Raw genomic sequence first — 26,138 nt, 5'->3', positions numbered from 1 at the left:
TACAAGTAATTTTCATCTAATGAGGGAGGATGTTAGTTGTCAGAATTCATGGCTTTATTTAGTATTGATTTGACAGAAAAGTAGCAGTTGCCATCTGAAAATAAAAACTGATGCAGTTCTATTTTTCAATTGTTGATCACAATAAATAAAAGATCACTCAGGATTTAACAGTTTCTTTTGCACAACTGGTCATAAATGTTAATGATAAATAATTTATGTACACAGAGATATATAAAAACTTACAGATGAGTTCCACAATTAGTTTGGTTGCATTTCATTTAGAGTTCAGCCCTGCCTGCACAGGATCATTTTAAGTCTGGACATCCAAAGCATATTCTGTGGTTCACAGCACTAAAATAAACAGATGTTTTAATATAACCTATGCTACAGATAATATTAAATTTGTCACCTGGGATTTACAGGACATTGGTTTCTAATGAGCAAATTTAATACTGTTGCAAAATAAAGATTGTGTGTGAGAGTGTACACATTGAAAATAATGCAAAAGACCACGAGTACCCATGAGTCTTTAACTATACTTAACATTTTCTATATCAAGAAACAGTTATTACAAAGTAGGTATGATTCAGTACTATGCACTGTAGAGCACTAGTTAGATACATAAAAGAGAAAATAAAGTACCTTGGCTTCTCTAAAACAGGTATTTTCTCCAGACAGAAATCCTTTTAAAAACCATACATGAAATTCATTTCATGGTCATAAAGTTAAATTAAATATACATAAGAGAATCAGGAAAGAGAAAACTAAGATTTCAGATGAGTATGGAGTCCTATAACACTGTGCATGGCTAGAAAATACCTGAATCTCTGAACTCAGAATAATGTTCACAGCCTACCTGAGCCACTTGCAAGACATGGCACAGGCTCATTTGGCCTACCTCAAAATTGCGTGCAAGCAGCCCCTCAGTCTTTTTCCAGTATACAGCATTAGGGATACAACCTGAAGTGATTTTTATGGTTAAACATGCATATTACAAGAGTATTCAGAGGGCTTTATGAGTTTTTCACAACAGCATAAATGCCAGTTTTAGTTTTTCTTTATCTAATTGTAGATCCAGCACAGGAACTTAATGTTATTAATATTTATAAAGAAACGTTTTCAAAGCCACACCACTAAATAAATAGCATAAGAAGCACTTCATATAATTCTAGACTGCAATCAACAGGTATGACAAACTAATTTACAAACACAGACTGTGCCACAGATTCAGAAAACATAACCAACATCTATTATCATAAAAATATCACTTTTTCAACTGCAGACAAAAAAAGTATCTTTTACAAAATCTGTTAATTCTTACGGGTTTATGAAATTCAAATATTAAAGTGCTTGAATTCAATCAACAGAATATAAGGGAATTAACTTTAACAGTGTTACATCAACAATATCTTAGCTGATTCATTCAATATTTAATTTTTTTTTGCTATATAGTCTGAGTGAAGAACAACTCTACCTCTTATTTGTCAGAAATGTTTCATACACCCATTATACACCATTTCACACTTTGGAAGTTTATGTCTTTGAAAAAGAAAAGCTGTTACACAGTTCCTCAGTATATTCTATTTGATTTATTAATTTAAAGCAAGATGTGATTAGACTACCATATCTCAGTGCAATAATGTTCAGGTCCATTAGTAGCACTAGTTTCATTTCAAAATAAAATGTTGACATGACAGCTTCCCTTCTGTCATGTCAAAAAACGTCTTTTATATCTGCACATATTACTTTCACCAACTACATCTGTAACACTGTTCTACATGTATCCAAGCCTTTACAAGTGAGATTAATGTGAATGCAGCATGCAAGACTGACTAGAGTCATCTGAGTGCCAATATCACTGCCAGTATAGAGCAACTCTGTATTCTCCAAGGGTAGTGTGATTAGATTTGAGTTCAGAAAATCTGCTATTGAAATCTGAATTTATTTTTTTTATTCACCTAGATAATACGAAGAAATCTCACAGTGTCCTCAGTAGTGAGGAATGCTATAACATAAATATCCCACAGTGGGAGTTCTGTAAAGGATGTCATTATATTTGTATTATTAAGTTGTAAGCTAACGCACAGGATTTCACTGGGGAACTAAAACTGAAAATGAGGACATTTATCTACTTATTTCTCTTTAACTAAAATTCAAAATTCACATCAAATCCCATCTCTCCCCCCGCCTCCTACCCAGTTGATGGGAAAAGAATTGAGCAATGTTCAGTTTATTCAGAAAGGTCCCAACAATTGTCCAAAGGGAAATAGATTCTTTTTCCTTCAGATTTGCTATTGCACACGAAAGTCAATCAGATTCAGAGATCAGGCAGGAACTCCAGAGATTACATTGATTTGGAAAAGACTTCTAGTGCATCACCAAATGAATATTCGGTTCTATCTAATTTCAAATCTAACTGTTCTAAACTCGTAATTAAAACACAGTGGTATGTGAAAGCAAGATGAAATATCACTACATCACTACAGGGCATTACAGAGTATTTTTAGTCATATGGGAAAAGTTTCATTCTTTTTTTTAAAGCAGGGTTAAATTATTTAAATGTGTAAGACTGAAAACATCTTAAAAAACAGATGAGGAGGCAAAGAGTAGAGAAATGATTTCTAACAGGTGGTCTTGGGCTGGTGAGAAGCACTCTTTTTGCATATGCCATTTATTGTGTCTGTAGAAAACAACATTACTCTTTGTTTTTGTTATATTTTCTGATTCACATAATTTTCTGATGAAGGCCAATAACCTCCCTTTTCCTTCCTGAGGCAGCACTTCCAATGAGAGATTAGTCCCAAAATAGAGCAGAAGAATATTAATATCCATACAAAGTAATTAGATAAAGCAGCAGTTCTGAGAGCTGTACACTGATGACTGTTACCCCTTTGAACAACACAGGCTTTTTTTCTGCATCCAAGTTACCTCCTGGCCCTCTGGTGAGTATTGCAGGCAAAAATGTTTTGTCCCTTAGTTGTCAAAAAAAGGGCACAATTAAAAGTTGAGTTGATGACTTATTTGCTGTTAAACTCCTTCCAAGGCTTTTTGCTTGTATGGTTGGTTTCAACAAGCACTACCCATCTGTCTCCTGATCATCAGAGTCCTCAGATCACTTCTCACCATGTTCCTGGCTTCCTTATCCCAGTACAAGGTAGCCCATGCCTGTCTAGGCTTAGTGACTGGAAATCATTTGCTATGATCTGGTACTTCATTGAGTACAAGAAACCAGTATGTATTACTCAGAGGAAGATGGTAAATGAATTATTAGGACTAAGTATACTTGAATTTAAACTCTGTACAGAAACATTCTCATACTACAGACATTACAATAGAAATATTAGTTTAACATCAGTTTCATACACATTCATATTTGCACTGTTGCCTTGTGATCTTCCAAGAAGTAAAATTCAAGATATTTTAGAACCACAGAGTGATACTGGTTGAAAGGGACCTCAGGAGGTATCTTATCACAGCAGTCTCAGCCAGAAAGGTCAGGTTTTTCACGGATTTTCTAAGGACTGCACAACCTCTTGGGGCAACCTGTTCCAATATTCAGCTTTCCTGCTGAAGAAAAATGTTTCTTGTTTCTACATTTGCAGGCCAGCATAGCTCCTCTTTCACTCCTTTCATGAAAAATTACTTGTTCTCTTTCTAATGAATCTCAGATACCCTTAATAAATTCTTCATTCCTGGAGCTCTCACTCAGCCATGTGTATAAATTAATCTCCCAAATTTGCAGCAGTTGACTATCTTGGCAGAGCCTCCTACTAAACCTCACCTGAGGTAGAACGTAACACAGTGTCTGTGCCCTCTGAGGTTTACCTAGGGCTCCTACCAGCTACTTGCATTTATTTTGCAGATGCCCCACATAACTTTTAAGAAAGAAGCAATTAATAACACAGCAGCAGGAAGAAAAATTAAAATAACCACAAATATTAAAATAATCACACAGAAAACCCACATCAATTTATTCTACTAGAAAATTCTCAAGATGGTCATCTTAACTATTGCAAAAAAAACTTGTCTTCTTAGCTACTGTAAAAGACAGCTATCTTATCACAGAATCACAGAACAGCTTAAGTTGGAGGAATCTTAAAGATCACCAAGTTCCAACCCCCAACATAGGCAGGGCTGCCACCCACCACCAGCTCAGGCTGCCCAGGGCCCCATCCAACCTGGCCATGAATGCCTGCAGGGATGGAGCATCCACAGCTTTTCTGGGCAGGTGGTGCCAGTGCTTCACCACTCTCTGAGCGAAAAAATTCTTTCTAAAATCTGACCTAAATCTCCTTCTTTTAATTTAAAGCCATTCCTCCTTGTCCTATCACTATCAGACTGTATAAAAAGTTGGTCCTTCTCCAGCTTGAAAGCTCCCTTCTGGAGCTGCAATGAAGCCTCCCTGGAGCTTTCTCTTCCCCTAGCTAAACTAGCCCAACTTTATTTTCATATACTGCATTCTGTAAGTTTTTATGTTTTTCTGCTGCTGAACTGTGACAAGTTTAAAAAAGGACTGGAAGCAAAACGATCTCAGTGAAGAGCTTCATGTTCAACTGCTACTGTAAACCTGGGTAAGGTGAATGGTTAAGCAGTGTCACAAGAAGCTTTTTACACAGGAGTCTTAACTAACTGAACTTTGTATAGAATGATAGTATGATACAAACTTAATTAGATCTATTTTCAACTTTTCTCCATTGAAATAAGAAATAACATAATGAATATGTAAGGAATGCCTGCCTAGCAAACAAACAAACAAACAAACAAAACAAAAACAAAACAAAACAAAAACAGAAATGGAAAACATCCAAAGAATAGCATTTTACTAAAATAATATGAGTAAGAAGACGCTAGAAAATTACTAAATTCCAAGGTTTAGTGTCTACTAGCTTGATAGAATAGTGAAAATGACTAAAATTTTTAAAATTATTTATGAATAATACACTGAATAATTTTAACCCTGTTTATCAGAGGCTACCTGGGACACTTTCTGTGAAGTAGTCATCTGCTTATAGGACTTCTAGTGAATAGTTTAATTCATTCAGGAAAAAAAAAAAAAAAAAAAAAAAAACAGCATGAATTATCATTTCATAGTTATTATAACTGAGATAATCGTAAGTGGAATTAAAAACTTGCTAATTCATATAGCACCTAACGACATTTAATTGTAACATTAGAATAGCAAACTGACTTCGTCTGAACAGCACAAAAAAGAAAAGCAGCCTGTTAGCCTGTTTTAGCCAATTTTTTCAAGGCATGTTTTTCAACTTTATCTGCAAGAGAGCTAAACTCCTTGGTACCAGAGGCCAATTTGCATACTAACACTACAAAATTTAAATCAATTAGCATAAACAAGAACTTCCAAGAATTTTCTATGAAGATGAATTATGTTGTTTTTTTTTTTTTTTAGCTTACCCCTGAGCTATTGTGATGAATAAACTAATTACAGTAGTTGTATATAAAATTTAGGATCCTGACAAAGAACCTTAAGAAACGACTCCACTAAATTAGGAGTGACCATTAAGGCAACTTATAAAAGTCTCACTTTTGCCACTGCCCCTTCTTGAGTATCCAACGCATACAATCTATCTTGTCTTTTTTTCACCAGATAACATTTTCAGCTCTTCTTTTTCCAGATGTCTTTAAATTTCCAACTTTTCTTTTTGCTTCCCTACTATGTTGACACACAGAGCAGAAATGTTCGTAATAAAACTGAGCAGCTCCCACTGCAGATTGTAAAAACCATGTAAGACTTCTTCTCTTTCCCAAAGAATATATTGTGCCCACTCAAAAATTACACTGATGGTTACCAGCCCGTATAGCCAGGAGACTGGAGACAGAGTGATTGGTTAAGATACAAAAGAAAATGAAAGGAAGTTGCATGGGTTCTGTTGTTAGTGAATGTTGTGTGGTTTCATTTTTTTTCATCAAAGACTGAAAAAAAATCAACAGTTTTTATGTCTGTCATGAGAACATTCAAAACCTGAAGGCAACAGGATACTAAAAAGGAAATTAAATTCACTAAGTCAAAAGTAAAATCTATACTAAGAGCAGAAACGTTGACATTTCAGAGGGAGACACATACATTTACAAAGATTAAATTGCTCTTATAAATTGAAGATGAAGCAGCAAAGTAAATAAATCAGCTGGAATAAATCCATGAAAGAGAGAGGAAAGTTGAAAATATCACAAATAAGAGTTTCCAACTTTCCCAAACTGAATAGTTAACACAAAGCTTTAAAGACTCTGTGTGAATTTTGTTTGTGCACCTTTCATTTCTATTTTAATAATAGGAGAAAAATGAATATTTTTATAGCTCACTTTATCTTAATTTTTTTTAATACTCTGCCAATCATAGAAACTCAAAGAGGAAATGATTTCTAGTTGAGAAATACAGTAATGTGCTGTTTTTAAAAGAAAAAAGGCTTTCAAGAACTTTAATGGAAATATAAATCACAGTGCAATGGAAGTTTTTAGCTACTGATTTACATAAGCCATGTCTAAACTGCAGAATGTAATCTCTGGAAGAATATATAGAAGAATCCAAGTTAAATGGATAGGGAAGAAAGACTGAGTAACATTTTCTGAAAGATAATCTAGTGCACTTTTTGTAACCAGGATCAACAATTCTTGAGCAAGAAATCGAGTACCAACTACCTAAGACCTTATATGATTAATGGGTAACCAGTACTTAGCTGAGCTGCAACTTAAAATTGAAACCTAAAGGAAGACATCAAGCTGAAAATTTCACTGCAAAATGAAAATCTTTTCCCACTTGTATTGGAAAAGCCTATACAGAAACACATGAGCTTATACTACATAGCATATGTACAGCAAACTCCATATTCTCAGCAAGTACTGAACACCCACACACAGACAGACACACTTGCCATTTGAAATGCGGCAGACTTGTCCTGTGATTTCAAGGACAAACTAACATCATTCAGCTCTCACCATGTGAAGAAATTAATCTCCTCACCCTTCAGCTCCCACCCTTCACCTTCCCTTCAATACTCCACCCAATCATGATTGAGCACTGTGAAGCTACCAAAGACCTGAATTATGGAATCTATCTGATTTAAAACTTTCTCAGAAAAAAAAAAAAAAAAAAAAAAGCAAAAAAGCAAACAAAAACCAAGCAGAACAAATCCTTCCAAATGATGACTAGTTATCCAGTTTATTGGTTTGATTTACATGTAGTGAGACAAGTGATGCCTCTGAAGCAGCCATGCTGATTGTCTGGGAAACTGCAGTGGTATGTACAAGAACACAGCTACAGAGATTACACTTCTGGAAGGTACTGATCTATTGCACAGGTATCATATGATTATGTGCCAGCTGCTGGCTGCCCATGCTTTACTCACCAAGTCAAAAAGATTTTAAAAGTCCCATGTGCAAACTCTTGTAGACATGTATGGGAAAATCAGAGTTACAGAAGAATGTATGCTGACTAGAACAGAAATAAAAATTGATTCTAAACATAAATATTTCGAGTTCAATATATGAATATGACAGATTTTAATTGAATAAATTATTTAAATAGTTTGGGGAAAAAATAACATTGCAATCACTTTTATACTGGAAGACAGTAGCAATGATATAAATTAAGGAACCTGGCTTTAATTATACTTCAAAGTATATGACTTTCAAAAATGGTATGGATACCTTGCAGGACGAGTGGAAACTGAAAAGCTATGTAGAATAGTTTTCTCCATTGTCAACATATCACAGCAACAAAAAATAGGGAAGTTTTACTAAGAGCTCATTCAAATTAAAATCCCAGTCAAGTTTGGATCACTTTGAGCACAGAAAATTCTGTCAGATTAATGAGTTTTAGAAGTACATTCCAGACTCTATTTCTTCAGAGAGCTTCTATGTGAAACCAAAAGGTGTTCATTAAGTTCCAACCCATTAAATGTGTTATAAATGCAATAATTCGACAATGCTTATGTTTGATTTAATCCCCATAATTGTCCTGTCCACATTCAGAAACAGCATTCCTTTCATTGATGTTAAACTGAAAAGAGACAAATGAAAATTGTTTGACTAATTAACCACCGATGTTCTCTATTCAACCAGTTGACTTGTCATTTTGGCTTGTAACTTCCTAACACAAAATTGTAGAGGAAACACAAACAAACATTCTGGTAACAAAGCCACTATACATACATACATACATATACATATTTAAAGTTAGCTAAAACACTCCAATAACAGTAGAATGTTCAGTGTCCTCTCTCAAACAAATCAATTACATACCTACATGACTTACAAACAAAAGAATAAAGATACGCAGCATGGGGCTTTTTTGTTGTTTATTTATTGCTGTTGCTGTTTGTTTTTGAGATGAAGACTAAGACACTGAAGTTTCAAGTTCACAAACCTGAATTTAGTGTCTATGTAAGCATCCATCTGCTTTCTACACATTACTGACAGCACTGACAAGTTTTCCACTGTTCATCATGAGACTTTAAATACCTCATTTCTTGAATGCCTACATGTAGTTATTTATGTTTAAGCATTCGTCTCCCAACAGAATTCCAACTTTTAATAAGCAAAATCTGGTTTTCATTAAGTTCTAGGATGACTGCCAGCAGAGAATATATTTTTTCATACAGTAAGAAACATACAGTAACAACAACGTGTACCATTTTCCACTATGTTCTAGCACAAGTGCTAACATTCAGATAAAAGGATGCTGTTCCAGGAACTTATGAGGAAGACGCTTGAGGACTTCTTTGAGGTTACGCTAATAATTTCTTAAGATGTAGAAAGGAGAGTCCAACTCTCTTATCCTGCTTAAAACAGCAGCAGTAGAGCACAGCCCCTCTCCTGTCAGGGACCTCCCTTTCACCTCTTACATTTTCTGATAGCAGAACGGAGCTCTTAACTGAGGTATTTCTTCCTCTCTGCAGCCACCACTATCATAAAATAATTTCAAAACAAGGCAAGAATACAAGATAACTGCTGCAGGGAGATTCTGAGAATGATGATGTACTGTTATCAAAGTGAAAATCCACAGAAAGAAGTACTGTGGATGAAACAAGTTGGTTCCAAAATGTCTGGTTTAACTGACAAGACCTTGTAAAATAGAATATGCAGACAATCCATGCTGTTTTGAGGATGACAGAGGTTCAAAGTAACAGGAGTTCTTACACCATACACATGAAGCACTGATATATACTTTTGCACCTTAAGCTTATGGGAAAAAAAAAAAAAAAGAGAGAGAGAGAGAGAGAGAGAATTTAAAACTATAGGAGCTTTAAAAAGAATTCCATACTGAACAGATTACTGCTGTGGCAAACTAAGCTAAGCTCACAATCTTTTAAGTGAATTTTACATTAATAACTCTTTAAAGTAAAAGGCGGTATATGTTCATTTCTGAAATATAATCAATAATGAGTAAGATTGATTTTAAATTGCAAACTGTTGTTTATTAAAATGAAGTTTAAAATAAACAATATGAAATAAAATAAACTGCGTGCAGATCCATCTAAATCACTTCATATTGTGGTAACTTGCTCTGCTTAAACATGGTAGGGAAAGAGATAGTTAAAACTCTTCAGATTCTCACAATGATACAAATATAATGAAATACTTCATCTTCTGGAAAGTTTTTTTTATGATTCTCAATTTCAGCAATCCTACAATACTGTTTTATTCTGTGCTCCTGGAAGGTTATCACCTATCTTTCCCATAAGGTTATTCATTTCACACCAGACAACAGATACTGCTGGATTTCATGGTCCTCAACAGCAAATCGTAATACAAAAATAACAGAAGGACGTATACAAAACTCAGTGGAGGCAGGCTATACAGAACCAACACATCATGTTCTAAACTGTGACTCAGAAGTCCAAATGTAAACATGTGGATATCCCTGCCTAAAGAACATGACTGCTTACACTGATAACCAAAGATAATAAAGCTCTGCTCAATTTGAAATGTGATTAGTATCAATGAGTTAAAGGCTTTAATGGTCATTTATTCAATGCAATTCAGATGCTTCACCTACACCTACTTGATTTAGACTAATTCTGTAAGAACAATTTTTTTCACTTTTTTTTAAATGTAATGGGATCATTTTTAAAATCCAGAAGCAGCAAAAGAAACAAATATTTAAGTCTGACTGACAGTTTACAGACCTTACACAGTAGGGGAATGTATTTAAAACAGATGACTCCCACTAGTTTTTTTTCTTCTTAAAACAATAAATTGCATCATTTGTAACAGTAATCAGTTGAATATATTCATGAATTTCACTAAAGACCAAAATTTTTTCTCAATCAACCCAAAGGAAACGTTGTCCTAAGCCAAAAGGGTATTTACACCAAAATATAAAATTTAGCGGAATACTTTTCACATGGGCATGGTTATCTTTAAAATTCTCTCATTAATCATTTTTTCCTCCTAGAAAATTGATTTCAGAAGAATAACTGTATACATCTCACTCATTATGCAAATTTTACTCCATTCACACAGATCACTGATGCTTTTGCTGATCTTAGACTACTTACAGACTGTCTGTTTGTACTCCTGAGGTTGGAAATATACCCACTGCAGCTTCTTTTCTACATGACAGATTAACATAAACCCCTGCAAAGAATTCTGAGGCATCTTAAATGTTCTGGTTTTGAAAAGCTATTGCCTCTCATAAGCTGAAAAGGTATTTTAGCTTCATCTTTGATCATTCTGTAACAGAGAAAAGAACAGGTATACAGCCTTTAAGCCTGGACCTGCAATGACTGCATGTAAAGCAGAGAAGAAGCATGACAGTTTAGCTCATCATTCATTCACTTTCTTTTCTGAATCAAGGCACAATCAACACCTCAAATCTAAAGAGAAGGTCCAAAATAGGCAAAGCAGCTTCCGAATCCCCTTCTTTCTTTGGAACAGTGAGCACTGCTGCAATCACCACACCTGGATATTCATTGTCCTGGATATTACATAACTCGACATGAGAAACAACTGCACAAATGAAAGCCCTAACTATTCAAAAACAAGAAAATAATGAATTAAAAATCTCAATTATCACCTAGAAAACTTTTATCAGTAGATAACACAATGTTAAAGGATGTGAGTTTCACTCAACAGAATATCACTTATCAAAAAGAGCTTTACATATTCTTGTCTATTAAGTGCATTAAAAAAGGTGCAGAAATGTCAGCACAATTGCAGTGGGACTCAACTACTTGAATACTTGTGCAAATCTTAAGTAATTTGCCTGAAGTTCATGATTTTGATACTCAGAAATAATGGAAAATAAGTAAAAAGAACACAAACAGGAATCTATGCTCAAAAGATGAACAAAAGACGCTTTTTCTAACTGTGACTTATGGAGATTTTCAGAAAGGGGAGAACAGAGAAAGAAGAGCAAACTGGGCTGCTATCAAGATTAAAAGGAACATTATCATTGGACCTAAATTTCATTTTAAACATGTAATTCAAAGAATTATTGACAAAAATGCAGAATAGACAGAGGCATGCAGCATCTGTGCTTTTGTACAGAGCAGCTACTGATGAATAAATGCCTAGATGTAAGAAAGCAGAATTCATCTAGAATGCTTAATACCTAAACTTTAAAACGAGCCATTTCGTTCTCCTGTCACTGAAAAATAAGTCACTATGCTTTATAAATCTTAATTTAAATTGGTAGTAATCAGAGATAACACCAACATCAGCTTCTGTCCTTGATCTTGCATGCAGTTGGTGATGGAGGGGTGATTAAAAGGAACAATTAGGAAACTCTCCATCCATTTATACAGAATATATATATATATGTATATATATGTGTATATTTACTATATGAATTATTGAATTAGAGAAATATATAACATCCTGGACAACAAAGCACATTTATTTTCTGGGAAGGTCTAAGGTTACCAAATTAATCCTGCAAAATTACCAGTGGATCAACTTCTACAGAAATGAATGCATTCTCACCCATCTTGGCTTTCCTAGCTATTATATGACATAGTAAAACATCAACTAGCTGGAAGAACAAGATGAAAGGAGTGAGGATTGAATTTAAATATATATAAATACAAGAGAAGCTTGAAATAAACCAAGAAGAAATTCATCTGACACTGTTCCTTTCCCTCATTACGCTGCCCTGTGGTTTCAATAGATTGTACTGACCTAACTCATTTGTCAAAGCTCAAATCTGGGTGTCAGTGAAATCAACTGGACAAAGATGGTGCACTATAAAACAAAAAGGATTTTTTGAAAACCTGTAACCCAATCAGCTAGAACTTAAATATGTAAGAAAACTTCGTACCTCAGCCATTGAAGAAAATAAGACAGAACTATATGATCTGTTCCCCATTAGAGTAGTTTGCATACTGATATTTAGTTAAACTCTGAACAAATATAATGAACAACAGAATTGATCACATAGATAATAAAAAGTTCTACTGCATTTAAGTGATGCTCTAGTTACCTTCCTTGGCACATTTTACCTCCATAACCATAGAGGTCAATGACTACTTTATTATAATAAAATTATCTAATTATAATATGGAAGAATGGATAAAATTAACCACAAATAAAGATAGGTAAAATCCAGAAAACTCACAAGTTCTCTAGGGCTAATTTCACAGAACTGAAATACGAAAGAAGGTTGGATGAAATACAAGAAATAATCAATGCATGTACTTTTGCGTCTTCAAGCTTCCTTTTCTCCAAACACTTTTCCTAATTTTAATTTCCTCTTTTTCCTTTATGCTGCCTACTGGAAATATGTAGAAGCCTACACACTCTATAATTATCTTGCTCTTTTGCAAATTTTATGTTTAATTGTAGATGATGCATACCACTTGAATGACTTACGACATCTAAAAAATAGCTTTGTCCTGTGATCCGAAGAATTAAATTAATACATTTGACATCAGCTTACACCAAAATTCCACCCCAGCAGTAACTACTGAGTGTCTTGTAATGAAAGATACTAAACATACATGCATTAAAAAGTAGCAGGTAAGGATTACTGGTTGCTTTTAAAAAGCTATGCAGCAGCTTTTCTCAACTATTATCATCAACTCGATGACTCAGAAAGGTTGAGAAGATAATTAATGTTGTATCGATATTTTAAAAGTCTTATTAAATAATCTCAGTATTAAGATTCCTGACAGGTTGACAAAATAGTAGTACTGCATGTATATGGCTAAATACCGAAGTCTATAAAACTAATACAGATAAATATAATGACATTTTATATTTATATGAGATTATTAATTGAGTTGATAGTGGAAATTTTGTAGGTATTCTACGCTTAAGCCCCTGTAAAAGGGGTTCAATTAAGATACTGAGAGAAAATTAACATAGCATAAAGAAAACAGACTATAGCCTCAAACTAAAGTTTATTCTTCAACAGTATATGAGTACATCTTATTTCACTTTATTGATTATTTTATATTACAGAAAGGTCTTCTCTCTTAATAAATCTAGATATGCATTAAGCTGAAAGTTTGAATCGATTCATTTTATAAACCAAAACCACTATGTAATGGATGTATTTTGGATGTGCATCTAGTTTTGCACTCTGTAATGCATTCCCAACACTTGTAATACATTTCCCTTAGTGACTGTATAAAATAGTTAATTCCAAAGACAACCAAAATCTACTTTAAAAATGATAATTGCTTGGGATACCTGGAAAACTGAAAATTTTCTGCGGGGTGTCAGAAATTCACTTCCAGGAATGACCAGAGTAAACTGCAAACGGATAGTCAGCTATTTAAAATGGAACTAACGGGAAAAACGAAATGTTACTTGTCTACCCACATTGTATGTTTTCTGTTCAGCTATATAAATCCTTCTATAATCTTCTACTATTGCTCTAAGTGCAGCAATATGTTTTGACTCATACATGGAAGAACAAGAAGCCACCCACATAGCACTTCTGAGAGAGAGAAACCTCTCAGGCAGAAAATTCTTTTGTTCATTATCAATACTCACAATTCTAAATTAATAATGCAGCACAAACCAACTTTATACATCATTTTTCTGATCAGAATAAAGCTCTTCTAAATAGAAACCAGCCTTTCCATACATAATGAGTTTGAACTTCATATTATTTAAAAAACTGGTTAAACTGTGCACCATATATTCTCCTACATCAGTCTCTGTAAGGTCACACTACTTGTTTGACCAACAAAAACTCATAAAATGAGGAAGCCTATCAATTTTGCTAATTATTTCCCTAAGAATTTGGAATAGTATTCTGTCATATTTTGAGATTGAGAAAATAAAAAAAAGATTCCCCCCTTTTTTCACCAGTTCTCTACCTCCCCCATGCTTGTGTTTAACACTGAACAGGTTTTTTCACAAAAGAACATCCAAAAATGTGCCAAACAATGTCATATGTTTATATTCATACTGTTCACTACACATCTTGGAAATTCAGTCACATCTTATGAATGAATGAAGACAAACACGATGACTTAGTGGAGGATACTGGGGAAAATCAATGTGTTTTGGGACATAATTCCGTTTAACAAGAAGCATATTTTCTCAAATATTAGCTTTAATTCTAACATTCTACACTGTAATGTTATTCCTTCATTTGACCTAGACAATCAAGCCTTTTTATAGTTACCAATTGGTTATAGAAACCAATAGTTTCCAATTGGCAATATAGTAGCCAAATGAAACTGATACTGCTGTCATTTTCTCAGTACTTGAAAAAGTATTTATTTTTATCATTTATTAATTACTCTTCAGCTATTTCATTAAATGTTCCCATATAGTTATGCAGTAAATCAATGAAAACAAGATACTATAGTGCCCTACTTCTTCAGTATATCTTAATGCATATACTAGCATTTGTTTCCCATAGTAGAATCTGCTCCTTTTCTAGGCTGAAAGGTATTTTATTTTTATTTTTTTTCTCTTCTCCCTTTCAGTGATGTCTACTCAATGTGAAGCTATAATCCAGGACAGATACTCATTTTCCTTTACCACACACCAGCAATTCAAATGTTTCTCACTTCTGGGTATTTTCACATATTAGAAATCAACAAGCCCCTTCAAATTAATGTTATTCTCACATCTTGATGAGATTTTCTGAAATTCCCGGTCTATTTACATGTGATTGTCTTTGTGCAATTTGCATGCAACTAACTACATACAGCTTGCTCCTTTTTTCAGACTTTAATAGAGTTCATTATTTTATAACTGGAACTTACACATAGAGCAATTATTATCCTTTAAGCTAACTGTGTGGTTCACTCTAAGTCTGCAGTACTGCACATAAGTGCCGTATGTGTCAAATCCATCACACTTACCTTCAGCAATCTACAAGATGGGCTTGTCTAAGCTACTCAGCCAGATCCTTCATCCAACTGACTGGCTCAGACAAGCACCAAAAGATTGCAAATCATCCCAGATATAACTGATGTCTTTTAAAACAAGATAACCTGCTTGTCTTGTCAATTACAAAGGAGGTCTAGATGACTAAGTTTTATCAGAAATCTCCTTTTCAGACAGATACATTTAAATAAGATATAATCTAGACATTACATTGCAAAAGAAGGAATATTTCTGACAGTAAAGATACCTCAAATCCTCAGAATGACAAAGACCAAGCAGCAAGAAGTTATGATCAGCAGACCTAAGTTCAGATCAGGAGTTCTGTTTGCACAGAACTTTTAACTATTTTGCTCTTTTCATATCAGCAGCACCCCTACAATGGCAATACTTGAGACTATGGGTTTGCCCTGGAACACTAGTGTGATAAAGCTAAGTCAATGAATTACTAAATATATTAGTTATTTTTAAAAAATCACGAATAAATACAATTAATAAGATACTGCAGAATTCTGCTGCATATTACTGCTTATTCTGTGCATTTATAGTTTATGATCTTCAAAAGAGAATGAGCAGCAGCATTCTCAGCAAACATTAAACAGCCTTCTAAGAAACATACTGAAATACAGAAAGGTGCATGCTGATATAAACTAGGTTTTAGACCAATATACTGACAAAATGCCTGCAGCAGGGGGGTTGATGATCCTTGACGTCCCTTCCAACCCAAGCCATTGTATGATCCTACAAACATCCCCAAGGTCTGGGTAATATGGAGGCATGGTAAGAAAAAATAGCACAAGTAACTTTTCCTGTGAATTTGAGCAAGTCACATCACAAAGCCTGATGCTCAGTTCTGAAGTCAAAGCAAGGAAAACAGATTTTGATGTTGGCTTAGCCACTTCTTTGTGATTTCACATTAGATTTTTTTATTTTTATTTTTTTTTACCAAATCTATACCGAGTCCATAATATATACTAAAGCACTCTGGGTATATTCAGGTCCTTTAAAAAGAAATGCATCTGTTAAATCAAAATAGCAAGAACAATAAAAGATACACTTGAAGCTGATCCTTATCAGACAAACAGCATGAAAAAGACAGAAATAAACTTATGTTTTGCTTTGCCTATTGGACTCATAAATACTGCTTTTTGTTGCCTCCTCTCAAGTCTGTGATCAAAAGACAGAATACTCTTGGCAATAATAGATGTAAAAAAAGAAAAAAAAAAAAAAAACCAGCAGCAGCCAGCAGAACTTTTGCTGTGTAGTCAGTATCATTTTTCTTAAAATTTTTCTTTTCAAGGAATATATGCTCCTAACTGGAAAATAAAACTTCAGAAGGAAGTAAAGTATTTTATTCTAATTTTAAGAAACAAAGAAAGGAGTCCAAAATGAAACTACAGCTATAAATACTATATGCAACTCTCAAGCTTTATTAATGCCACACAATCAAAAGGAGAAAAAATGTATTCTCTTGTTTTGCTCACATCACATTAAGATGAAAAACTACTGCGTGTTTAACTTACTGTGCCGCTTCTGATCATGGTGTTTGGGTTTTTTGCTTTGTTTATTTTGGGGGGAGGTGCACTGCTGTTTGTTGATCGCTACCATTTTTTCACAGAAACATTTCTTGCTGTGTTTTGGAATTTCTGTTTCCTGCTGTTTACAAACAACTATAAATAGCTTGAGTTAAAGGAATTTGAAACATTTCTCATATATAACTTAGGCACAGATTTAAAGTATGCAAAGAGAGATTGGATTTACTAACCTGTTTTGATAGCTTTCTTTCTTGAAGCAGACCTGGGAAAGCCCATGCCGCTTAGAACTTAATTAATTAAAAAAAAAAAAAACAAAAACAGATATTTCTCAGTAAAAATGATCATTTAATAGCTTGTTCTTTACACAGTTCCCAGTTTGGTACCATTAGGAGTTACACACAAGCATCAAATATTAATTAAGATGAAAAACTTTCCTTCTTTTTCTGTCAGCTACTCTAATGATCTTAGATTTACAAATAATGTAAGATGAAGTGAATAAAACATAAAAAGAGTTTCCCCAAACAGTGCCAAAAGCTGCAGGCTGAGTAAGATGCATCAAGGCACCTAAAATATTTAAACAAGAACTGGTATTAAGATATAAACGTGTTCTTCTCATCCAATGTGGAACACTTTAATTCAAGTGACAGACACCTGGCTAATATATGTAGTTGATTTTTAAATTTGTATACTATTTACTTGAATTACTGTAGCTTTCCACATTTAGGCAATCAAACATTTGCAGTCAAGCAGCTTTGCACATTTGCAATCACCGTACAGACTAAATGTTTGGGGTTTTACTTCATTTTCTTACACTACTCCAGGCAAGCACATTTGCATTAAGCAACAAACATAAAAATAATAGCTTAAAAATAATTTCTGAAAGCAAAAGCTGCAGCATAACATCCAACGAATTACTACTGGAAAATAATTTTAACCATGAAATCTGACAATGAAGATTCAGCCTGCTGCATATGTTGAGTAATAATAGAAAACTACCAACCTGTGAACAGCACGCGCTTGTGCCCTTTTCCATCTCTGCAGGTTAACAAAAGGAACTAGCATCATTAAGGAGTGTAGGATGCAAGTGTCTATGGTCAAAAATCAATTTTAATCTCAGACAATGGTGCAGTTCTTTTGGATGGAAGACTGAGTTAACAGAAAATTAAGACTGGAAGGGAGGGAGATGATCCAGCCTAGCCTTCTTGCATTGATGCAGAACCAATAATACTTCACTTATTTCTGGCTATACTTTGTCCAATTTGCTCTTTACATCAAGAATGTCACATTTCCACTTCATCTTTTTTTTTTTTCTTTGTTTTTTTTTTTTTTTCCTCTAGACTAATAAAACTCAGGTTTTTCTGTCTTCATCACAAGGCTTTTTGAAAAACACATGGAACCTCCTTTTCTTCACCTTTAATATCTCCACTCGACCAATGTTATATAGGATGAGTTTCTGAGTTTCCTACATTCTCAGTGCAACATACGTGAGGACTTGAAAAAAAGTAAATTGACCTTTCATTACATGAATACACATGAATATAATAATGTATTCACATATGTATGATATGAAACAATTTGGTTTCTTCTCAATTTTGTTCTCAGTATTGTCTACTTGTCTTATACATATTTTAAAAATATCATCTACTCTTCACACTCCCACCCACAAAGTTTTTTTTTAAATGCCATTAACTTTCTTCCAGTTCTTCTACATTAAATACAAATTCAATACTGCACAGTTCTTCAACTACTTATTTCCTGTAATCTTGGAAAAAGAGCTCTGATCAAAGGCTTAGGAAAAATCAGAGAACCCTACTCAGAAAATAAATCATATGGGTATGAGGAGACAGAAACCCAGTCTCTGTGTTTACAGACCATCTCAGAGAAAAAAGGAAATGCAAACTCTTTTATACAGGAAATTACATTATGGTTTTCATTGACCTGATTCTGTAAAGAGAGAAACATACATACAACAACAACAAACAATTTGTAAACAATATGTAATATTCCTATCCTCCTCCACTACAGTTAGAGACTAGATGTGATGAGGTGCACATTATAAATAGCATGCTAGTTTTAACATAATATACTAGCATATATTATCTTATAATAGATAATCTTATATATCTTTTCAAGTTTAAGTTCTGAGAAATTATGTATACCACGATACACAACAGATAGTTGACAATACTATATACAGCAGTAGCTAAAAACATAAAAAGAGACACAAACGTTACGAAGATCATTGTTAGTTTAGATGAGTAAGATATAATTAAGAGTTTGCAACTGAAAAGGCAGTGGGAAGGCTTTTTCTGAACAACACTACTGTTATATACCATTAACATTTTCTTTTAAGAAAAGATAACTTGGAATTATTTTCTCTACTACTTCACCTGCTTTTGCATTCAGTTATTTTTCTCCAATCCATGTGAAATAATTTGTTTTTAAATCACCACAGTGGCATCTTAAGTCTGATTCTTATGATACTTGTTACGTGTAGAACTACAGAATTGATTTCTTCACTGCTACAGCAAAAGTGAATTCAATATATTCAGACTGGTTGGTTGTGGATCTTAAAAACCACACCACCACAATGGTGTGGATTTATATACAATTGTATATGTGGGTTTTCTACAGACAGATTTATGTCTATACACCACGATATATTATCACACTGCTGGAATACTGTATTAAAATATGGCTCAGAGTCAATTTAATTTAAACTACTGCTTAAAAGGTGGCTAATAAGACATTTTTCAAAATGGGAACTAAACTAATGCAATTCACATTGTATGATGATGGACAGTAAATTACCACTGGGGGAGAGATTATGGCAAACTGATACAATATTTATTTATTCAAATTTTTTTAACTCCAGCAAAAAAAATTCTACAGAAACACAAGCACCCAGTCAACCCAGAAAACAGACAGCACTGGCCACAAAAAGCAGTTTTGAATTTCAATGGAAAACAAATTTTTTTTTTTTTTTAAACAAACTATGCATCTCTCCTTCTTTAGGTCTCTTTACTCTTTAGCTGTGGACAAAGAAGTCACTGGAAGCAGAATAAGCCTTAAAACACAATTAAAATAACACACAAAAAAACAGTAAATATAAACTACTATTCCTAAAATTATTTATTGATTAATGCAAACGATATATGTCTAGAATTTCATGAGATACTAGACGAAGCATTATTATCATCACTACGCAGGCAAGGCATGCAGAGTCCTTTCCCTGTAAGTGCTGTCAATCATGTTGGAAGGGAAATCATCCCTCAGTGCTACCTGGAATAGCTCCTCAGTGGTGATGATCTGCTATCTTCTGCTACCTCCATTTTTCCCTTTATGTTGGCATACCTTTTCATGCTGATGTGTCTGTCTTGACTTATTTATCACTCCCATCTCAACAATGCTGTATGCATCTCTAACCTTCCTTATCTTGTATTATTGTACTCTATAGACTTTTTCTCAGTCCTTGAATTTAGCAGTTTCTTCAGAACGCTAACCATATTAGAAGTGGGTCGTGGATCTTTGAGCACGGCTGAAAACTGAAAGAAAGAAGATGGGATGAAGAGTTTTGGCAAGTTCCTTTCCCCATGTAGAACATGCCTATACATTGAATCTTCAGTTTCTATAAGCAGGATGTAGAGCCCATGTGGGACCTGCAGCTAAGGAGTGTGTTCCAACTTGGCATCATTACCACTGCAGACATATGTATGCCTTTTTTTAAATGTAAGCATGGCAACCCAAAATAGAGGAATTAAGTCTGTAGATATTCAGCAAAATAATGACTACCTTTCAGGCACCTGAGTCAGAGAACAGAATCCAAAACATGAAGTCAGAAATACAGACAGGCATAGAAATTCTTTTCATATTCATGTTCATAAATAAAACAAGGTGTTTCACAAAGGCAGTCTAAAAACCTGCATTTCTCACTGTTCGAGTGACAAAGCAAAAATTGAAAATATCCAACTGATGGGATAATTAAGTGACCACCTGGAGAAATTTATCTTTCTACACCTACTGACTGATTTTAACAACATATATGTCTTAAAATCATAGAATGGCCTGGGTTGAAAAGGACCATAACAATCATCGAGTTTCAACCCCCCTGCTATATGCAGGGTGTCAACCACCCGACAAAACAAAAGAAGTTTCAGTCTTAATTATTAAGATATTTCCAAACATGCAGACTTCAATATTTTTATTATTTCCAGTTAGTTTTGCTTTCTATACCAAAATTCCCTTTGTAACAAAATGTTCCATGTATCTTTTGTGAAGCAAGCTTCAAAGAAAAAAAAAAAGGAAGAAAAGAAATCACTGAAAAAATATACTTATTAACCTATCAGTTCCAAGGCACTATGCAAAAGCAACACTTGAAAATGAGAAATCAATAGATATTCAGTAATTTCATGCATGCATATTTCATGAATGATTATTCAGTTATTTCATGCATATGCAGTCTAGCCACTTAACAGATTCTCGTTGTGTATTTGAATTTCTGTGGGAACTACAAACAAGTTTACAGAACATACATACTGAGGTCTGGAATACTGTTTTTATTAGATGGAAATATAAACACCTTGATTTTTTTCTTTCATAGAGGGTCAATGACCTCAGATTTCAAACTATTTCATAATTAGAATACAAAAAAACCATGACACTCCTTTGATGAAACAAGATAATTAGACATATAGAGATACGACATTTTTAAATATTAGGCATTTTTAAATATTAGGCTTTTTAAATATTAGGCTTTCATGCAAGTAAGACTGTGGAAACAGCCAAGCATTGAAAAACTGTTAAAACTCATGCTCTGACCTTGAACCCAATCTGTCAGGTTATTTGTCAAAAAGGCCAAAACTTCATACAGACAAGATCACTTAGTCAAAATACACTTCAGGAATTAGACCAGATACTCTGAGAATTAATGTTATTTGTCAGCAGCTTTCAAAATGAGTGACAGTAAATGGAAACTACATACACATTTCAAAGCAAGTCACAGTTGATGGTTTGAAATATGCATCATTTAAATCAATATTAAACCAAAGATACGTCCCCACAAAACTGTGAACTCTACAGGTAAAAAAAAGAACATCCTATCACTCTATTTTCCTACATTCATTACTACCACTCCCAAAACTCTCAGCAAGTGCCTATGCTGACAACTAAAGGTGCCATTCAATAGCATAAAAGCTACCTGACACACTCCTGCCTTTCAGTAAGTCTTTTTTCAGTCACATTGGCTAACAACATTTTTTTTTTTTTTATGATACAAGAGGCAATGTGAAAAGTTGGTTTACATGAAGTAGAATGAGTTTTACTTGCAAGGTTTTGATGACCATGTTTATAGATAAAAGTGCCAGCCTTCAGATTTCACAAGATTATACAAAATGAATTCTACACCTTCTCCTAATGTAGTTCTCAGAATTTTCTCCAAAGGGGCCAGAACCAATCAAGCCAAGAAATCATACTACCTCCTAACAGTAGCTGCCTCTGAAGAGAAAAAAAGTGCCTTTTCACAATCATAAAAATGTGCATCTTAATGCAATCACTGGGTTTTCTCTTTCTCATGTGCTAGAAAAAAAAAAAAAGTTACTAATTTACTCAAAGTTATATAAAAAGTCTAGTGTTCCACAGTTATTAAAAATAGACAAGATTCTTACAAATATTGATTACTGGCTTTTATGTAGAATAAAGCACTGTTTTCAATTTAGAAAAAGAAATTATGTTAATCACATTATTATACAACATGCTGGCTACCAGTTCTTCTAGCTTTCATCTAAAATAAACATATTTCTGCTTGGCTTTTTGCCTGATCATCTGCAATCTGCTAAATCTTTTTAAGCAAAGAACAACAAAGAAAAGAAAACAATCCTAAGTATCTCCAAGTCAAAGCAATAGTTATCCTCTATTTGACTTCAATGATGCGTCACCTTAGTTACCCACACAGAAGAGCTATTTTAATTGCACTACAACACATATTAAGTTACTATGTTACACATGTAAGTTTTATTATAATAGTATTAACAGAGAATTTTCTAACTCTGACAAGGAACGTGAAAGCCAATAATAATCACACAAGTCAATTTTTCTGGATTCTTACATCTTTTTTATAAGCCCCTCTGAAGTATTGAAAGACTGCAATTAGGTCTCCTGCAGCCTTCTCTTCTCCAGACTGAACAAGCCCAGCTTCCTCTGCCTCAGAGGAGAGGTGCTCCAGCTCTCTAACGATCTTTGTGACACTCCTTTGCACCCACTCCAACAGCTCCACGTCTCTCTTATGCTGGAGGCTGCATGTTTGGATGCAGTAATCCAGCTGGGCCTTCACAAGGCAAAGCAGGCCACCCCTGCTGGCCACCCCTCTTCTGATGCACCACAGAATACAGTTGGCCTTCTGGGCTGCAACACACACTGCTGCCTCATGTCCAGCCTCTCGTACTCCAGAACCCCCAAGTCCTTCTGGGTAGAGATGTTATCAATGAGTTCCTCTTCCAGTCTGTACTCCTGTCTGGAATTGCCAACACAAATGTGTAGCACCTTCCCCCTGAACTTGTTTAACCTAATTCGTTAACTTTTTTAATTTGCTTGTACATACAAGGACTTTTGCTCAGAATATGAACTGTTTTAAGTCACTTCCAATAATATAACAGAGATGGTCAAGAAAATGGCTATTCTCCCCAGTTCTTGGCCACAACCTCCCCCTAGTGCAAGTCAAAATAGTCTGCAAAATTGCCCTTTATTTTCAACAGCTGGACAGGCTTGTCTGAAATATATGACAAATAAATCTCAAGGTATCATTCTCTAGACATAAAAGGCAGATCCATCCTTTTAGCCTATATCTCAAAAGAAGAAAGATAAAGAAGACAGTTCAAAAAATTTCCATCTGTGGGGAATTCATTCACAGTAGGCATATCACCAAGAATGCTGATAAAATTCTCATGTAAATTCACTGCGCAGTCTGAATAATACAAAGAAAGCACTGCCCTCCCTTCCTCCCTCCCTCCCACCTTCTCTTTTCTTCCCTCAAATGATATTATGTTGTTAACTCATCAAAACCCATGTAAACAAAAAAAAAAACTCATATAAATCTGCTTTTAAAGTTCAGCATAGTTTGTGGTATCCTTGGCAAGATGTTGTGCTACTAAAAGCTACACTTTCAGTGAAAAGCTACAAAATGAATCAAATAAATTTGAATTAAATGTGGGAAAAAAAATGAAATATGCATTATTAATATGGTCTCTCACTGGAGAATGTCAAAAAGAATTCTACTTATTCAGGGACGTAACCATTTAAATTGGAAATATGAATTGGAAAATAAGCCAATATTTATAAAGTCTTTATTCTTGTTGCCGAGGATATATATATTCTGCATCACATATAACCTAGTTAAAAATACATTAACAAATTTTCTTAGTGTATTTCCCATACCTAAGGATTCCCAATTCAAGATTTACTATTTGAGCATTACGGACAAGTTTTAGGGGGTCATAATCACTCTGTGCTGACTGTGCCAAATAGGAAACATCTCTCCTGTAAATAAAGAAGCTTACCTATGGGAAAAAGAAATACTGTTATTAAAAAGTTTAGAACAACAGGAACACACAAAATTGTGCACTTTAACAGTAAGCAAAGCGTCCGTTCTTGCAACTTCTGTATTTGTCCTAAACAAGGTATAATTTTCATGTAGACAAGATAATGTGTAATCCTACAAAGGAGGATGGCCTAAGCAGGTAACCCTGCTTTGTTTATAAACCGATTATATTGCATATCTCTACAGAATAAAAATTAGCATATTTAAAAACACATGAAGAACCAAAATCATTTACTGACAAACCATTAAGTGCCACAGTGCTACTCAGCATTAGTATAAGTAAACAAGAAGCAAATTTTATTGGCTAATGATCATCTCTCACCTACAGTGCTCTATTTTTGACTGTATGACGAAAATAAAATGCATGCCATATGTCAGCAGGATATAATATAGCATGTACAAGAAACACCCAAAGATCTTTCCAGTCAAAAAAAACCCACTCACAAAAACAGTGCTGGAAAACTTGTGTATGGCTGATTCTCTTCATGCATTTGGTATCTCTGTGTCTATACTAACTACTACTTTAATTTCCATTTTTGGTTATGCAAAATACAACAATCAACTGCAGTTGTGAATTCTGCTGTGAAAAGTACAGACAGCAATCTCAGTTTTCTCCTAAGTGCTAAAAATGCAATTAGAGTGAAAATCTCTAGAAACTCTGCTATTTCCATCTTAAATTTAAACGCTAGAAAGGGATCACCTGATCCATGTTGTTTCTGTACTACAAATGAGCTCCCTTCTAAAACAGTGAATTTCCACATTTGTGCTAGAACATAATATGAGGCTGCAACTTACAACTCCCTACGGGAATGATGTCAATTGGCATTTTAAAAATGAATTCAATGACCTACAATAATACGAGTTTCATATGCGCAATATTTGTCAGTAGGCAACATGGGAGGTTCAGAATTCATTTACAGAGTCCAAGCTTTATAAAGGCAAGAAAAAATATTCTTGAACTGTTTCCTTTAACTTGATAGCTGCCTTACAGTGAATGTAATATTAGAACAACAAAATGTTGACAATATGAAAGGGATATGAATATAGTAGGATCGACATTTAAAACAGGAAGGAAAAAAAGAAAAAAACATTCCAGGCAGTATATGCCCATTTGGCTACATCATTGACCAGATACAACATTCAGAGCTTATGGAAATTTTGCAAATCTTCTAGGAACTGTAGAATGGTAGTTCTCAGATATGTTTGCATAGCGCATTTTTAGTCACCATAGAGGAAATTTGCAACCATAAGCAAGTCTCTGAGGACAGAAGGTTCCATTTAAAAAAGGCTTAATATAAGTCACACCACTGCTCTCTTTTTCTGGCACTAAATTCCACTGAAATGGAAGATAGTGGCGATGACACCAAGTTGAAAGAAGTGGTGATCTGCCTGGGGGAAGGAAGGCCCTAAAGAGCGATCTGAACAGGCTGGACCGCTGGGCTGAAGCCAATGGAATGAAGTTCCCAAATAAGACAAAGTGTGCTGGGTCCTGTACATTGGCCACAACTCCAGGCTACAGGCCTGGGGCAGAGGCTTAAAAATGTGTAGAAGAAATGAACTTGGGGGTATTACTTGACACCCAGCTGAACATGAGCCAGCAGTGTGCCCAGGTGGCAAGAAGGCCAACAGCATCCTGGCTTGTATCAGAAGTAGTGTGTTGCCAGCAGGAGGAGGGAAGCAATTGTCCCTCTGTAGTCAACCCTGGCAAG

The 26,138-nt window shown here is 34.5% G+C and overlaps 1 protein-coding gene across 11 annotated transcripts in view; it reads right to left on the bottom strand.

Moving 5' to 3' along the window:
• The window catches only part of IMMP2L (inner mitochondrial membrane peptidase subunit 2), a 462,993-nt gene that overhangs the window by 376,203 nt on the left and 60,652 nt on the right, over nucleotides 1-26,138 (bottom strand). The window contains exons 5-6 of one of the 11 annotated variants that reach the window (XM_090137669.1): nucleotides 17,839-17,873; nucleotides 16,621-17,125 (exon numbers count right to left, since the gene is read on the bottom strand). The exons of the other annotated variants lie outside the window; for them this stretch is intronic. Of the exons in view, the coding sequence (XP_089993795.1) occupies nucleotides 17,064-17,125; nucleotides 17,839-17,873 (97 nt within the window). The 3' untranslated portion in view covers nucleotides 16,621-17,063. Of the gene's footprint in view, nucleotides 1-16,620; nucleotides 17,126-17,838; nucleotides 17,874-26,138 lie in introns of those variants that run through there. 11 annotated transcript variants of the gene reach the window in all.

The sequence above is a fragment of the Phasianus colchicus genome, chromosome 1 (genome assembly GCF_987193195.1).
Source record: "Phasianus colchicus chromosome 1, bPhaCol1.hap1.1, whole genome shotgun sequence".
Taxonomy (NCBI): domain Eukaryota; kingdom Metazoa; phylum Chordata; class Aves; order Galliformes; family Phasianidae; genus Phasianus; species Phasianus colchicus.
Note: the sequence above shows the minus strand (reverse complement) of the source record. Positions and strands in the feature narration are given on the sequence as shown.